The sequence below is a fragment of the Tetranychus urticae genome, chromosome 2 (assembly GCF_039701765.1).
Source record: "Tetranychus urticae isolate SD_2017Ah chromosome 2, NJAU_TeUrti_SD_1.0, whole genome shotgun sequence".
NCBI lineage: Eukaryota > Metazoa > Arthropoda > Arachnida > Trombidiformes > Tetranychidae > Tetranychus > Tetranychus urticae.
In genome coordinates this window covers 18,712,498-18,727,526 of record NC_142959.1, presented here as the reverse complement: position 1 = coordinate 18,727,526, position 15,029 = coordinate 18,712,498, and the positions used below count along the sequence as shown (strand labels likewise).

The window sequence follows — 15,029 nt, the reverse complement described above, 5'->3', positions numbered from 1 at the left end:
CCACAATTAGTGCAACAACATTATTAAATTACAAAATGAACGTATCAAATAATTGATCGCTTATTTAAATTTATTTGTATTAAACTCTCCGAAAGGAAAAGAGAAGATCATTTTTTTTATATATTTTGTCAGGAATATTGATTGACGCTTGTTTAGCTGATAATTTTTTACACTCTGTGAAATCTTAATGGGTCCATAAAATGGATGGGGACAATATAGCCAAAAATTGATTACAAATTATTCCATTGCTATCAGTTTTTTAACAGAAAAGCAAAGATGATTTAAACGGTAGTTCAAATTGATTCGATGAATTTATCATTTAGGTAATGGCGATGGCTCACTCAAATTGTTATTAGGACAATTGGGACACCAACAGTAAGATCACGATGAAAGAAAACATTTTCGTAAGAACGATATAAAGTGAATTATTAGAAATGTTCACTTTGGTTGAGGAGTTGATCACGGGGATGAATTTAATTATTTAGGCATTTTGTCTCTTGCATCGGCTCTTTCAGTTAGAAATTTCTCAAAATTAAAATCACCTCCTTTTGGAACTGTTGATGCTGATGTCGAGAATGCAGATGCATTAGGAGCTGCGTTTTGATCACGTAACCAATTCTCCATTTCGACCAAATCTCTCACGCTATCTAACTGAAAAAGATTAAAAAATATCAATCAATAATGTTAAAAATCAAAGTAAAGGTTTCTTGATGATCGATCTAATAAATAAGGCTTTCTTTCGCAGATAAGAAATATTACCATAAGAGATTTTCCGTCACTATTCAAAGAGTCAGGAGGTCCTCCTGAAGGATTACCAGATCGAATAGCTTCTTCGAGAGAATCTAATCCTGATGGTTCGACAGTTTTGGGCTCAGTTCGTCCAATTGACGTTCTCGACTGAGCAAAGGAATCAAAATCGGCATCACCAACAGAAACAGATTCTTCCAATCCATTGTTTGACTAAAAATTAGGGTAACTTTATTAATTAACTGTTTATAATCGGTAAATTTAAAAATACGTAATGATTGATTATTATAAATACCTTCAAATTTTTATTTAATGATATTCCTTGAACTCCTTTTGATAATACATCTACTGGAATAGGTTCATCAACACTCAAATCAATCAAACTTGGTTCTGAAGCTTTAGATTTTGATAAAGTTGGAGGTACAGGAGATAATAGTATGTTAGCGTTTGAAGTTGGTGCTGCAGTTGGTACTGAAGTTGAAGTATTGGTCCTTTTTCTTTCATATCTTTCGTATCTTTCAAACACATTGTTAAGATCATCGTTGATTCTTAATAGCTCATTGGTCACTTCCTCATTTGCAACTTTCTCGATTAACTCAACAATCCTTTTCTGCATGGCTTGACAAGTAGCATTTAAATCACAAAGTAGACTCCAATCATCAGGATGCTCTTTTCCTGGAACCAGCTCATTGAGCATCTCATGGAAGACTTTAACATTTCCTTGGACAACATCTAATTCATTCTTCAGCTTAACTAACTGATCAGGACTTTGAGATACTTGTCCAGTTGACATTGTATGGAATGAGGAAACAGGCGAAGCTCCGGTAGCAGCGACTGTAGCTGAGGTAATTGGTGATGATGAAGGTGAAGATGAACCTGGGATGATGTTAGTTGGTAGAGAACGATTTAATGTTGAAATAGGGTTGCTTGAAGTATTAGTGGGTGATCCACTTGTTGCAATTGATTCGTTGGTTGCTTTACGTTGATACGGTGGTACACTTCGTTGAGGTGTATGGATTGGTGCAGTTGAATCAAGATCAGTTACTGGAAATTCAACTTTTTTTGCCATCAATTCGATATACACTTGAACAACTCCGGAGCATTCTGGTTGTCCTCGAAATGCTAAAGACCAAGTTTGAATAAGATTTAAAACCTGTAATCAGTGAAAAAAATAAGAAAAGAAAAATAGAGTAATTTACTTGTTTGGACTATTTTGAATTGTTATATAAATGTAAGTAAAAGTGAATTATGAAAATAGATCAAATGGGAAACAAACCAAATTGTAAGAAATCAAGAACGGAAAAGGTGTAAAAGTCAAGTATTGTTTAAGAGATGCAAAGAGCGGTACATAAAAATTTTATCACCGATAGAAAAAGATAAGGCCAACATAATGGCGAGAGGAAGCATGTTTCTAAAGGATAAAAAGGTAAGATTTACAGGTTATCGTGAGCTGTTCTGTCATTTTTTTTTTGTTGATTCAAATAACGTTTGAAATCAATTGTCCGGATCAGTTAACAAGAATTTTCAGCAAAAAAAAAGATAACAACAACCTAAATTGGCTTAAATCAACTGTGATAAAATGATGATGTTGTAATGGAAGGTAAAATGGAAACTGACTGAAAGTTTATTAATTAGCTATTTATATTAAACTTATTAACTAACCTTTTCTTGGAGAACCGGCGGTGGATCATTTTTTGGGCCAATCAATTTAACCAAATCTTGAACAAAATCCTTGCTGGTGACTAATGTGTGAAATCTTTTACCACAATTTTTGACACAAGTTTCCAACAGCTAGAGCAACAAATTAAAAATTGATTAGTCAAAACATAAACTGATGAGTAAATTATATAATTATATCAAATATAGATTTGTTAAAAAAATAGTATTGAGATACACACCGTTAATGTGTACATAACAGCAACATGGTTTTTACCAGCATTTTGCTGAAGACGTCTTTTGATTGCTCTTGCTGCATCTTTTGGTCTAATAGTGATAATTTAGAGGGGACAGAAATGGAGAATATATGATAAATGTTGATTGAATTGTCAAGGCTATCAACAAGATAATGTAATAATTAAAGAGTGAAAATGGGTTGACACAAGGAAGAATACTTGAAACTGTAGAGGTTTGTTAATATGAGAAATCTTATTTACCCTTCATCGGTATCATTGATCATATCACATATTTCCATAAATGAAGCCCAATCCTCAGAGGGCAAAGAAGGTTCAGTTGCTTGCTCTGTGATATAATAAGAATGATTAAAAATCGAAAAAAAAGATGATTAAGGTACAATGTAGGCAGTATTTTACATTTCAATGACTGAAACCACAACTGATTGCTTAGGCTCTATCTCTCTCTTTTTCAAGCAACTTATTTACAAACATAGCCCATAAGCTAGTGACCAAACTGTCAACATTTTAACCATGTTAATTGATCAACAATTGATTAGACAAGTATTTACAACTGTCAATACTGTGTGTTGATTAAATATGATGTCAATAAGTTACCTATTTTTTGCCCAATTGGTGTTTGTAATGGATTACCACTCAAAGTCTGGAGTAGAGCAGCCATAATGGATTTGTAACTATGATATGAATGATGGTGACTTTAATGGTGAAGATGATGATGAAATTGGATCGGTGGATGGTTAATTATTGCGGTCAATACAGTTAGTTGGACACAAAAATAAGATACAAAATAATGGAGCCAATATGATAGAAGAATGAGTGAGACAGAGAAAGTAGAAGGGGAAGGTAACACAGAGAGAAGCTTTTGATTGTTTACGTTGTAAAAGCTGACGAGTGATGAGTAAATAAAAAGCAACAAAAAACAAAACCTGAGTTTGCTCAACTAGTTGATTATTTTTATATTACCATAGGGCTGTAAAATTATTAAATCTAATAGCGATTAGGTGCAAATAAGGGCTACTAATACTTTCCAATCATATCTCAATTGTTCATTATTGTATGTAAAATCTTAAAATGTATTCAACTAAAGCTGGGTTAAAATATGTTAATTTTGCAGGTATATGATAACATTAGATGATCATTGTTTTGGAATGGAATATCTTTTGATGAAACAATTTTCAAAGAGTTGAGTAAATCTCTTCATTGCAAATGTTATACTGATATAACAGGTATAAGATAGATTAAAGTTATCTACAGTTATCCAACCAAACCAATGTCTAAATGAGAATAATAACTGTTAACCGAGCAAAATAGATGGAAGGTTAATTGAGCGTTGATATTAGTTGGCGAAGATAATTACTGTCTCGTTCTCATCATTCTTATTCAATTAAAGTATCCATAACTAATATTTTCCGTTCAACACATTTTGATCTTTTTGTTTAATTTTGATTTGATTGAGATTGAAAATAAACTTTCATTTCGATTTATTCACCGTATTAACAACCATTAATCACATAACAAACCTTCAATATTCAAAAAATATAACAAATTTATTTATTTTTAATTATATATGCTTGTATTAACGATGGATGAACCTTTTTTAGCTCTTTTCTGAGCTCCAATTTGATTGAAATTTTAGCCTTTCAAGGCCAACATGAAAATTAAATTGGAATTGTTGACAATAATAGTTCTTTACTGCAGTAAAAATTCAACTATTACATACAATTATATACACAAAAATCAAATAATACTAGCAGGAAGTTTATCAAACACATCCATAGCTAAAGATGCCATGGAGGTTACCCTCGGACGTCTTCTAATGTGTGACCCATTGATTATTCCAGTTGTACCTGTTAATGGTGAACACCCATGTTGAATGAGAAGGTCTGCAATATCTTTATGGCCATTTATCATGGCATACTGTAAAGCTGTTTGTCCATAACGGTCAATAACATCAACTTTAGCGTTGTTCTAAGCAATAGAAAAATGTTAATATTTTAAAGAGAGAGAGAATAGATTGAAAACATTTAGTAATCAAAAGGAAGTCTTAATTATTAATGGTCGCATTCATATACATGCTAGAAAATGATCCCAGTTTATAGAAATAAACTAACCCAAATAAGTAATTGAACGATTGCAAGAGATCCTATGGATGCAGCAATATGTAATGGATATTTGCCATCCGCTGAACGTACTGATGAGTTTATCTGGTCTGGAGAGGATAAGTGAGCCAAAACTTTAGCCACACTGGGTACATTTCCACTAGAAATACATTCCATAAGTTGATGTCCAATCGGAAGTAATGAATCTAATGGTGCGAGAAATTCTTTCTTTTCATATTTACTTCTTATCCATTTTTCTTTCTCATCTCTGGATGAAGATGGTATTGGTTTAGTTAATCCTTTGATGTTAAACTCGTAAATACTGTTTGTGACTGAGTTGCCAAGAGCTTTCATTACACTCACATGACCAGGTCTGAAATTAATCAAAAAAAAAGATAAATCATCAAAAATAATTCAATGTTTTTTTTGCTACATTTGAAATCACTTACGGCCAATCATCTAAATCTAATGAGCGAACACGAGATATATGAGTTCCAAGATTACGGTGAACACCAGAACATTCGATACAAATTAATGCGCCTAAATTGAAACTAGTCCAATCGGGATCTAATTCAGTGAATTATGATTGATTGAAAGATAGTAAAAAAAAGATGATTAGTAAACAAAAAGAAAATTGAACGAACAGTTTTACGAATCACTGACGAAGCAAAATAAACAAGGTTGATTTTATCATCATACTTGGTTTATTGCAATCAACGCAATGGGAATTTCCGGCAACTTCACGTATTGTTTGTACCGAGGCTCGATCGATGATTCCACTAATACGATATTTTGATTTGTCACTTTCCATTTCCTGTAAACTGTTTAAAATTTCTTCCTCGATTTTGGTAACCCATTCTTCTCTTTCATCACAGCTTGATGCTTCAAAATGCCATTGTTTATTGTCAAGGGAAACAATGATAAATTCATAGGTATCAGAATCATCAACACCATCACCATATTGCTTATTGTTGCTTTTACTTCGACGATGACGTTTTTTCTGGTGACTAGATTCTTTCCCGAAAACAGAGTTGGGACCTAAAGTGTGTCTATCGTTTTCAATAGCTATCAAAATGAAACAGTAACAGGAGCAGAATGAAAAGGAAAAAGAAAAATAGGTGTCATTATAGAAATGGATAGCACTTGTTTCTCAAAATGTAACTCAGACAATTAAAATGATGTGCATAAAATGGTGGCAATTCAACCAGACCATTTGTTTAAATAACAAAAAAAGAGAAATATAGTAGTAAATGTAGTGATTATTGATGTAGGTTATAGCAAATTAATTGAAGCTAAAATTAAGTCGAATAAGATAAAAAAGCTAATCCAACTGTTACCTGAACAAAGATGTAAATTGTTGAGATCGTTTTCTAAATCACTGGCAGCAGATTCTACCAAACTTGATGGTCCACTACTTCCTTGAGTTGGTCTGGATCCTCTCGGCTTTTGTCCTGGAATTTTGACTGTTGTGTGTTTTAGAGGTATACTTTTTCCTTGAGCTTCGCTTTGGTAATCTTGAAGTGTAGAATGATAAGTTAGGTAACCATCTTTAATTGTAACCCATTTCTTTTTCCAATCTTTATTCAATGCTTTTTTACTCTTTTTATACAGGAAACCTTGTTTAACTGGGATTTCACGACCAATACCGAGTTCACCATTTTTCATCTTCTCTTCTAAGGCTTTATTCTTATTATTTGTAAACGGTGGGAATAGGTTGGATCGTCTGCGAGCCTTACGAGTTACCAGAGGTGTTGAGTTGCCAGAAGAATTATCTTTAGAATCTTTTTTAGTTGCAGGTGAAGTTGATGATGGTGCTGAATATGATGATGCAGATGATGGTACTTGCGTATAATTTCCGGTTAACCTGTTACCCGTCCTTAAAAACGAACTCATCGTTGGTACAATTTGTTCTCGATGGAATGATATAAACTTTCAAATCTAATCAAAAAGATAAGTTTAGATGATCAAGACATGATTGATATGTGTATAACTACAAAAAAAGATAACAACTCGATAAAGACTGATGCTTAGCAAGTCTTGCTTAGCATAGCTCAACAAGATGATAGATATCACCAAGACAACAAGAAAATCCGTCAAATTTGAAGTTTACATTTAACTCACCAGATGATGATATTACTTCATATGTTTACTTCTGAGATTTTGTTTTCTTTAAATTGATTTTCACGTGATGATTGTCATGATTTATTTATTGTTTAAATTAATCAAAATTGTTAATTGTCCTTCTTCTTAAATGCCTTTTTATAAAGAAGCTTTAAAACCCGTTTTCTGACAAAATTTTACCGTTTTATCTTTGTTTTTACATGTGTTTTGAATTTAAATAAAACCAAAGATAAAACTTGTTTCACTGTTCTTTTATTTTGAATAAGTTTTAATCAACTATCAATTATCTACTGAAAATCATAACAAACGCTAATTGTACTGAGTTACTAATCAGCTGACTTCAGTTTTTTATCAGGACTACAGTTCATTCATTCAATTGGTGGGTGAATATTGTTTTGAATGTTTAACCACATTGTACATTTTATTTCAATTATTCCATTGGTTTTTATTGAAATTATCGTTATTTTTTCGTTGCCAGGTATGGCCAGAAATATAAATCCAGTTATTAATAACTGCATTTTCTGTTCCATTGTTTCCAGAAAAGCTGAAGCTACAATCAAATATGAGGTAAGTTTATTTACAATTATAATTTTCGTTACATTAGCTGCATTGATTCTTTTGATGTTTTCCAGGATGATGCTTACCTTGCTTTTAAAGATATTTATCCTGCTAGTGATACCCATATTTTGATTATTCCTAAAAGGCATATCAAAGATATAAAATCGCTAACTAAAGATGATTTACCTATAAGTGAGTAATAATCTGAACTGTGGTAATAACATTCACGTACTAAATTTATTTTACAGTTGAACGTATGAAAGACATCGCTACAAATCTGATCCGAGAAAATGCACTTGATTCTAATGATACAAGGTAAAGTAAATCCTTCCAACTGTTTTGCTTCAAGCTATCATTAATGTTATTGCTATTATTTTTATTTCAGGCTAGGATTTCACAAACCTCCATTCAACTCTATCAGTCATCTTCATCTTCATCTCATATCTCCTGTTTCGAACATGTCATTCATAAAGAAAGCTCAATTCAGGCCAGGGTCATTTTGGTTTACTGAGGTAAAATTTAGTGTAATTATTACGGTGAAACACTCAGAAGAAATCAAATTTGTAATTTCTTTTCTTTTCTTTACTTAGCTGGCACCTTTCATGGAATCTTTGCAAAATTCAAGTTAACGTGATTTTTCAAATCAATATGAGTCTAGAACATCGAAAATTTCTGTTACATTTCATTGTTACAAATTTATGATTTACAATCACAATTGATTTCATCTGCAATCGCACTTCAATGATTGGAAACCCAAATAACACATAGTTAACATACACAGGCTGCATATTTCAGACTACCTGAAAAAGTTAACAGTGATCTCGTGAATTTAAATTTAGTTTTGATTATCCCAAACCATTAAAGACTTTTATTTCCATTAGCATTTTTTAATTGTTACCTGTATTTTCAGTAATACTTACCAATTACATGAAATGAACACTATTCAGTTAAATTTCCAATTTTCGTTATATTTTTACAGAAATTTTTTATCACCAAATTATTTAAATAAAACTTCCAATGATGAGAATAAATTTGAATTATGTAAACAATTGACAAGACAGAAATGGTTTAGAAACAGTAACGTTATTTATTTTCTTTTGAACCCAATTCATGGATTCATGATATTTTCAATTTTCTGTAACACAACAAACTGAATCATTAGTTATCAATTAGTCATTACTTGATGAAAATAAACGATATAATTTACAACCCAAAAAGGAACCTACAGCAGCTGAAAAAATAAAATTGAGGCTGAATATAACTAGACTTGCTGACCAAAGATGATTCAATTTTTAAAAGAAGGATAAAACATTATTTAAAAGTTACAAGGAAATACTTTAGTTAATATTCTCCAAGAAATTATTGCTGGGATTGTAAGTTAATATGTTTTTTGATAATAAAAAAGTTTTTTATCATTATTGACAGCTAGGAATCAACATTTCCTTTAATGTAAACATGCTTTTTAAAATAGTTTTTCAAAAATACTAATTTGAGTTGAATTCACTGTTAGCTCTAAAAATAGGCCTCATTTGTTACTTTCACAGCTATCGCATTTCAATGTTTTGGTTGCAACTTGCAAATGGGAATCTTTTCTTTGCTCTTTTAGTTAGTTTGTTTTTAATCAAATAATTTGTATTAATTTTATTAATTTTATCACCTGATTTTGTAACTCTACAAACTATGCTTGAACTTTCTTCTTTAGTTGAATCCCTCATGGATTCAACAAACTCTAATCAAAACACTGAGTGTACTTTTTCTGACAACATCCATCCTTGGTTGAAGCAACACATGCAATTAGTCCATAAATATTACACTAATGAGAAATTTAGGTAAGTAGTGTTTCGCTCATAATTCATTATACCTATCTATTTCTGATTCAAATGAAATAAAAAATAAAAAGGTAGTCGCTAAATATCATTCCTCAACTAAATTTATTTTGTTTGATAATATGAACTCATCTGTTGAAAATACTCATACCTTTCAATATGATACGATCTCTCATAATCTTTAATAAATTGTTCCTTATTTTACTCATATTAATTTGCTGATTTTATATCAAACTTTTACAGAGAAAATGTTACAGACGGATTCCTTAAATTACCCAATGAAATCTTCATGAAATCAGATGAACGAGCTGAAAGGTACCGGAAAAGTGGGAATGATTACTACAAAAAAGATCTTTTCAAGCAAGCTTTAAGGGAATATAATGATGTAAGATTGTTGCAATCATCCTTAATTTTTAATCACTTAGAATCTTTTTTATCCAGGCTGTTGCTGTCGCTTCTTGGGAATCTAGAGCTCCTGAAGACACAAATTCAGAGCTGGCTCTGGCTTTCTCAAATCGTTCAATGTGCCTTATCAAGTTAAAACGCTATAGTGAAGCGTTGAAAGATATTGATTTAGCTCTGATGCATGCTCAAACTGAGCTATTGAAAAAGAAACTTAATCATCGCCGCACTGAGTGTATCAATCATTTACCTGAAGAAAAGGACGAAAAGGTTGAGCTAAAAGATGAAGCGAATATCACATGGAAAAATGGATCAACTTGTCTATCCTCCCGACAGTTTAATGAATTAGATCTGGTAATCAGAGAAAGCCCGATATTATCGCTTCTGAAAAAAGATTTTTACTTCACTCGTTGTTTCAACTGCTTTGCCCAATTTGATATGATAATGCCCTGTCGAGGTTGTAATCAGGTGAAATTTTGTAGCTTTGCTTGCTCTGTGGAAGCTTGGGAAAATGGTCATCATAATTTTTGTCTTTTCTTAACACTTTTTGACCATCTCATAAACAGAGAGTTTTTCAAAGTGCCACCACTATTGGCTTGTCAGTTAGTACTTCAAATGGACTTTCCGACCATTTTTGCCTCAGCCCGAGATGGCGAATTGCCTGAAACTCTAGACGATATTTCTCCTACAATAAACGATCCTGATCAACTGGAAAAAATGGCCGAGACAGCAGCTCATCTATTAACATATTTTACGGTCATTAAGAGATTGCCAGCCAAGAATGAGTCAGTTCCTTGGAGATACGACATAGAACTTTTTGGAGGGTTGTTGCTGATGTTTTTAAGATGTGTTGAACGTGATGGACGCAAAATAACTTCAACAGAATTGCTTAAGCCAATAGATGAATCTGAATTCAGATACTTGGATGATAAAGTGATTGGCTTCGCTATTTATAACCGCGTTAAAAAACTGAAACATCATTGTGATCCAAATGTAGCCATTGACATATTTAATGGCCAAACAATAACTTTAAGAGCTATTAAAAAAATTGAACCTGGAGAACCTATCAAATTGGATATAGGTGTCAATTGTAGACTTTCTACTGTCAAAGAGCGTCGGGCATATCTTTCTCAATATGGTCTCGAGTGTAATTGTGATGCTTGTGTCAACGAAATCCAGCCAAAATCGAAAGCTTTTCTTTGTCCAACTTGTTCCGGTCCTGTTATTATTGAAGATGAAGTTCGCTGTCTTGAATGTAATGGTATCGATGTTTTAGATCGGAATGAAGTTTTAACAGAGCTTGACTCCTGTCTTTACAACTATCGACAAGCCAATTTAGCGTTAATCAATCGTGAACGTAATATTTTAAAAGCAGAAGACTATCTGTTGGACTGTTATCGTAAATTAGCGAAAATTTGCTATCCAACCAACCACAATTTGTCTGATATTTGCGATCGTCTCTCATATTGTTATAAGAAAATGAGAAAGTACAAACTCTCTTTATTTTATGCTCAAATAGCTTTCAATTGTTTGAATGAAGCTCATCACATTTTTCAAAAATCACGGATAAACGGTTTCTTCAATTTCATTGACCGGCAACGTAACTTTCTTATTTGGTGTGCCAAAAGGGATAAAGTAAATGAAATAGAATTTCATGATATGTTCATTGAAACAAAAAATCTGATTGCCGAAAATTTGAAAGAAGCTCAATTATTAATTGAAACAATCAATTTTGAGAAAGATTATTACTGTTCTATAACAAAGTCAATTATATCGAGTTTATCTGAATACAATCTAATATAAGGCCATCAATTAATCGCAATCTAAAATACTAGTCACTCAAATGATTGAGACAAGATCTGATGTAAAATTAAGCGTTAATAAAAAGTGCTTAAAACCACAAAACACCTGACTCATGATAATTTGATTTTTTAAAACACATTAAATGAATCATTAGTTACCAATTTAACCGAGTTGATAGTTTGACGACCAACCAGTTATTACTTGGTGAAAAATTCATAGAACTCGAAGTCACATTTCAAAGAAAAATTGAGTAATAGAATGAAATCAGTATTAAAGTTGACTAAAATACATTACGAACAACAAACGAATAAAAAGAAACGGCAATTTATAAACAATTTGTTTATTGTATTTAATTTACTTGAAATTTTAGATTAACCTTCCAAGATCTTAACAAGTCTATTTATCTTCCTTTCCTAAGTTCTTCTTTCCTCCTCTGATTCTACCAGTTCGTCTAGCAGCAATAAGACCAACTTTTCGACCAGCTGAAGCGTCTCGTCTAACAGTAGATGCTTTACCAATGTGTTGATGGTTACCACCACCATGTGGATGTTCCACAGGGTTCATGGCAACACCACGAACTTTAGGCCAGCAGTTACGTTTTGCCTTGTATTTATGATAAGCACGACCGGCTTTAAGAATAGGTTTGTCAATTCGACCACCTCCAGCAATGACACCAACCATTGCTCGGTTAGTAGATGGAATAACTTTCTTAGCTCCAGATGGAAGCTTAATTCGGGTCTTTTTCAAATCTGGGTTTTGGGAGATGACTGTGGCATAATCACCTGAAGCTCTAACCAATTTTCCTCTGTCTCCAGTCTTCTCTTCGACGTTGCAGATAACTGTACCTTCAGGCATTTCACCGACAGGTAAGACATTACCGATTTGGAGCACAGCTCTTCGGCCACAATAAACATATTGACCCGTGTACATACCCTCCACGGCTAAGAAAAGCTCCTTTCGGCGCTTATATTTGTAAGGGTCTTTGAAGTCGACCACTGCAAGTGGTGCACCACGACCAGGGTCATGGATAATTTCCTACAAAGAAAATCAAAATGATCAATAAGACCGATCAAAAACCAAGTGGAACATGAGAATTAGAAAACTTACCTTAACAACTCCTTTAATGAAACCCCGTCTTTCGGCGAAGTCAATGGATCTTAATTTTGGAGCTCCTTTCCTGTGTTTAGAGTGGCTTTTGAACACACTCCCCGCTCCTTTACGTTGAGCTCTGATAACTCGACCCATGATAGATTACGAAATTAAACCAGATTAAATTTACAAAACTTAAATTAAACTGAATTGAAATAATCACTTAAACACACCAAAATTACTGATGATACAAACGCCACCTATTTCCGAAATACAGTTTGCCTTGTTCAGTGTGAGTTACCAAGGAAACGCTGTTTTTCTTGTCTTATTAAGCGCCTTTTTTAAGAGATGGTTGTTCAGCTGTTAACATTTGAAAGTGTAAACATTTAACAGTTTTGGATCGATAAAATTTTAAAATTATGTAAACTTTATTGACCTTAATTGTCATTTGTTATACAATTATATAAACTATAATTGATTTTGTTCCAATTCTTGTGTCTGACAATAATCTTTGTTAAAATTTTATCTACATTGCTTTAATCAAAAATGTCTTTCAACCAATTGATGCACCCAAGGAATATTTATCGTGTTAAGCCTAATTATTTACAATTAGGTGAGAAATACTCATCATTCAAAGAATTGTTAACTTTCTACAAGAATGGAAAAGCTAAATTAAATTTTACTGATCCTCAAGCCTTGAGGCTTCTGACAATCACTTTACTCGACAATGATTTTAGCCTTAAAGTTGATCTACCTATCGATCGCCTGATTCCAGCTGTACCACAAAGACTCAATTATGTACTTTGGGTTGAAGATTTACTAAGCTTGTTAGATTTGAATCCAAATGAAAATGTGAACGGAATAGATATCGGAACTGGTGCTTGTTGCATATTCCCATTACTTGGCTGTACTACAAATAAGTCATGGACATTCATTGCCACTGAGGCTGATGAAGTATCTTATAAATTTGCTGTTGAAAATATTCTGACCAATCAGCTTTCCCACAGAATTAAAGGTAAGAATTTCATGCTGTATAATGTTTGAAGTTAACAAGTCTTATCCTTTTACAGTTATCAAAGTTACTCCTGAAATATTTCTACTTCATCTTCCCGGTATTCCTCAGCTGGAAGCTGCCTTCTTAATGTGTAATCCACCCTTCTTCAATGATCGTACACACGACGATTGCTCGCTTGGTAGCGAGAGTGGGGACGAAGAATTGGGCTCTGATGAAGGTTCTTCAAAGAGTTTGCGAAAAAGGAAACCATCCCCAGCAAATTTATCGTCACCACTAGAAAGCGTAACCTCTGGTGGAGAAGTAGATTTTGTGAAAAAAATTATCGAAGATAGTTTAATACTGAAAGAATCAATTAAAATTTATACGGTGATGTTAGGGCATAAGAAAAGCTCTTCTATTTTAAGTCAGCATCTGAAAAATATATCTGATGTTAAAGATGTTGTTGTTAACCAATTCTTCCAGGGAAGAACGATGAGATGGGGGTTAGCATGGACTTTCTTGGAGAATCTCAAACTTTCTGAATCTATCAAAATTACAGAGACCAGGCGACTGAACAAAAAGAAAATTGCACCTCTCACTTATACAATCCCTAAAAATTTAACTACAATCAACTACAGTTTGTCAAGTATTTATCGTTGGATCAGACATTTACTTAGAGATGAGTTGGAAATTACTACTGTTGATATCATTCGAGAAAGTAATCATTCTGTTGAAATGACTATTCGTAGTCAAAGAGACACATGGAGTCACCAGAGAAGACGTAAACGTATGTTAGCGAAAGAAACAAAAACAGTCAAAAATGAAGAAATCAAAAGCGAACTTAAGGAAGAAGAAATGGAGTTAGATGATAATGCCGTCGGAAGCCCTCAAGGAACAGTGTCGCAGATTGACGACTCATTGTATGATTCAGCTGAAGTATGCGAGATTGAAGACAATAATAGATTTGGAAAGAGAAAAGCAGACGATTCAATGGATGAAGAATTTAGCATAGATGATTCAAAGAAGATTCGCGATCAAAGGCAAGTTAAATCAATCGTCAAAGAAGAGGAATTATATTTGCTCCACTGTTCTCTTATTATTAAGAAGACTGAAGAAGGTTTTATTTGTCTTGAGATGAGAACTAAAGATACAGCAAAATCAAAAGACTCAACTAATCAATTGTTGCAATTTTTCAAAAATAATTTTATCTAACCTGTAAATGATTAATGATTAAAATATTGATTTTATTTAACATTACTAATCAACTGGATTCAAATTTATTCATTAGTTTGATAGAATCATTCGATGGCGCGATTAGATCACTTGATGCAAATACAGTAGGGTTACCCTTAACTTGATAGAATTTCGTGTTGGCGCCACCTATTGGATCAAGCAATTTAAAGTCATTTAATTGTAATTTTTCAATTGTTTCAACCAAAATAATCAAAAATTTAGTGAAAAAAGTGAAATCTACGGGCCA

At 32.8% G+C, this 15,029-nt stretch overlaps 6 protein-coding genes across 8 annotated transcripts; 3 read left to right on the top strand and 3 right to left on the bottom strand.

Annotated features, from left to right (window-relative positions):
• Positions 1-52: 52 nt before the first annotated feature.
• Positions 53-3,547, bottom strand: LOC107371365 (TOM1-like protein 2). Its single transcript, XM_015939416.3, has 7 exons — positions 3,255-3,547; positions 2,901-2,985; positions 2,646-2,730; positions 2,410-2,538; positions 1,043-1,900; positions 760-960; positions 53-651 (listed from the first exon to the last, which is right to left on the bottom strand). The coding sequence occupies exons 1-7, from the start codon at positions 3,316-3,318 to the stop codon at positions 478-480; spliced, it is 1,596 nt and encodes a 531-aa protein (XP_015794902.2). The 5' UTR covers positions 3,319-3,547; the 3' UTR covers positions 53-477.
• Positions 3,548-4,185: 638 nt separating this feature from the next.
• LOC107371631 (centaurin-gamma-1A) lies at positions 4,186-7,018 on the bottom strand. Of its 2 annotated transcripts, XM_089267930.1 has the most exons (6): positions 6,878-7,018; positions 6,094-6,694; positions 5,456-5,821; positions 5,206-5,323; positions 4,769-5,129; positions 4,186-4,625 (listed from the first exon to the last, which is right to left on the bottom strand). In XM_089267930.1, the coding sequence occupies exons 2-6, from the start codon at positions 6,647-6,649 to the stop codon at positions 4,395-4,397; spliced, it is 1,632 nt and encodes a 543-aa protein (XP_089124056.1). In that variant the 5' UTR covers positions 6,650-6,694; positions 6,878-7,018; the 3' UTR covers positions 4,186-4,394. The 2 variants fall into 2 exon arrangements, with proteins under 2 accessions (XP_089124056.1, XP_015795261.1); XM_015939775.3 differs by lacking the exon at positions 6,878-7,018 and having other exon boundaries at positions 6,094-6,767.
• Positions 6,908-8,316, top strand: LOC107371632 (adenosine 5'-monophosphoramidase HINT3). 2 transcript variants are annotated; one of them, XM_015939777.3, is made up of 6 exons: positions 6,908-7,256; positions 7,356-7,444; positions 7,510-7,627; positions 7,684-7,750; positions 7,821-7,947; positions 8,026-8,316. In XM_015939777.3, the coding sequence occupies exons 2-6, from the start codon at positions 7,358-7,360 to the stop codon at positions 8,062-8,064; spliced, it is 438 nt and encodes a 145-aa protein (XP_015795263.2). In that variant the 5' UTR covers positions 6,908-7,256; positions 7,356-7,357; the 3' UTR covers positions 8,065-8,316. The 2 variants fall into 2 exon arrangements, with proteins under 2 accessions (XP_015795263.2, XP_015795262.2); XM_015939776.3 differs by lacking the exon at positions 6,908-7,256 and having other exon boundaries at positions 7,263-7,444.
• Positions 8,317-8,787: 471 nt separating this feature from the next.
• LOC107371630 (protein-lysine N-methyltransferase SMYD4) lies at positions 8,788-11,568 on the top strand. Its single transcript, XM_015939774.2, has 3 exons — positions 8,788-9,264; positions 9,505-9,646; positions 9,703-11,568. The coding sequence occupies exons 1-3, from the start codon at positions 9,116-9,118 to the stop codon at positions 11,464-11,466; spliced, it is 2,055 nt and encodes a 684-aa protein (XP_015795260.2). The 5' UTR covers positions 8,788-9,115; the 3' UTR covers positions 11,467-11,568.
• A 222-nt stretch (positions 11,569-11,790) lies between these two features.
• Positions 11,791-12,788, bottom strand: RpL8 (ribosomal protein L8). Its single transcript, XM_015939843.3, has 2 exons — positions 12,574-12,788; positions 11,791-12,501 (listed from the first exon to the last, which is right to left on the bottom strand). The coding sequence occupies exons 1-2, from the start codon at positions 12,709-12,711 to the stop codon at positions 11,863-11,865; spliced, it is 777 nt and encodes a 258-aa protein (XP_015795329.2). The 5' UTR covers positions 12,712-12,788; the 3' UTR covers positions 11,791-11,862.
• Positions 12,789-12,805: 17 nt separating this feature from the next.
• LOC107371698 (U6 small nuclear RNA (adenine-(43)-N(6))-methyltransferase) lies at positions 12,806-14,801 on the top strand. The gene is made up of 2 exons (XM_015939842.3): positions 12,806-13,570; positions 13,626-14,801. Exons 1-2 carry the CDS (start codon positions 13,102-13,104, stop codon positions 14,759-14,761), a joined length of 1,605 nt encoding a protein of 534 aa, XP_015795328.2. The 5' UTR covers positions 12,806-13,101; the 3' UTR covers positions 14,762-14,801.
• The last annotated feature ends 228 nt before the right edge of the window (positions 14,802-15,029 follow it).

Coding starts and splice junctions, on each gene's coding strand:
- LOC107371365 (XM_015939416.3), bottom strand. CDS start 3,318: ATGGCTGCTCTACTCCAGACTTTGAGTGGTAATCCATTACAAACACCA. Junction 2,539..2,645: donor CTGTTATGTACACATTAACG/GTGTGTATCTCA, acceptor TTGTTGCTCTAG/CTGTTGGAAACTTGTGTCAA. Junction 1,901..2,409: donor CGCCGGTTCTCCAAGAAAAG/GTTAGTTAATAA, acceptor CACTGATTACAG/GTTTTAAATCTTATTCAAAC.
- LOC107371631 (XM_089267930.1), bottom strand. CDS start 6,649: ATGAGTTCGTTTTTAAGGACGGGTAACAGGTTAACCGGAAATTATACG. Junction 5,822..6,093: donor CAATTTACATCTTTGTTCAG/GTAACAGTTGGA, acceptor TCATTTTGATAG/CTATTGAAAACGATAGACAC. Junction 5,130..5,205: donor TTAGATTTAGATGATTGGCC/GTAAGTGATTTC, acceptor GATTAATTTCAG/ACCTGGTCATGTGAGTGTAA.
- LOC107371632 (XM_015939776.3), top strand. CDS start 7,277: ATGTTTAACCACATTGTACATTTTATTTCAATTATTCCATTGGTTTTT. Junction 7,445..7,509: donor AAGCTACAATCAAATATGAG/GTAAGTTTATTT, acceptor GATGTTTTCCAG/GATGATGCTTACCTTGCTTT. Junction 7,751..7,820: donor CTTGATTCTAATGATACAAG/GTAAAGTAAATC, acceptor TTTTTATTTCAG/GCTAGGATTTCACAAACCTC.
- LOC107371630 (XM_015939774.2), top strand. CDS start 9,116: ATGCTTGAACTTTCTTCTTTAGTTGAATCCCTCATGGATTCAACAAAC. Junction 9,265..9,504: donor TACACTAATGAGAAATTTAG/GTAAGTAGTGTT, acceptor AAACTTTTACAG/AGAAAATGTTACAGACGGAT. Junction 9,647..9,702: donor CTTTAAGGGAATATAATGAT/GTAAGATTGTTG, acceptor TTTTTTATCCAG/GCTGTTGCTGTCGCTTCTTG.
- RpL8 (XM_015939843.3), bottom strand. CDS start 12,711: ATGGGTCGAGTTATCAGAGCTCAACGTAAAGGAGCGGGGAGTGTGTTC. Junction 12,502..12,573: donor TCATTAAAGGAGTTGTTAAG/GTAAGTTTTCTA, acceptor TTTTCTTTGTAG/GAAATTATCCATGACCCTGG.
- LOC107371698 (XM_015939842.3), top strand. CDS start 13,102: ATGTCTTTCAACCAATTGATGCACCCAAGGAATATTTATCGTGTTAAG. Junction 13,571..13,625: donor GCTTTCCCACAGAATTAAAG/GTAAGAATTTCA, acceptor ATCCTTTTACAG/TTATCAAAGTTACTCCTGAA.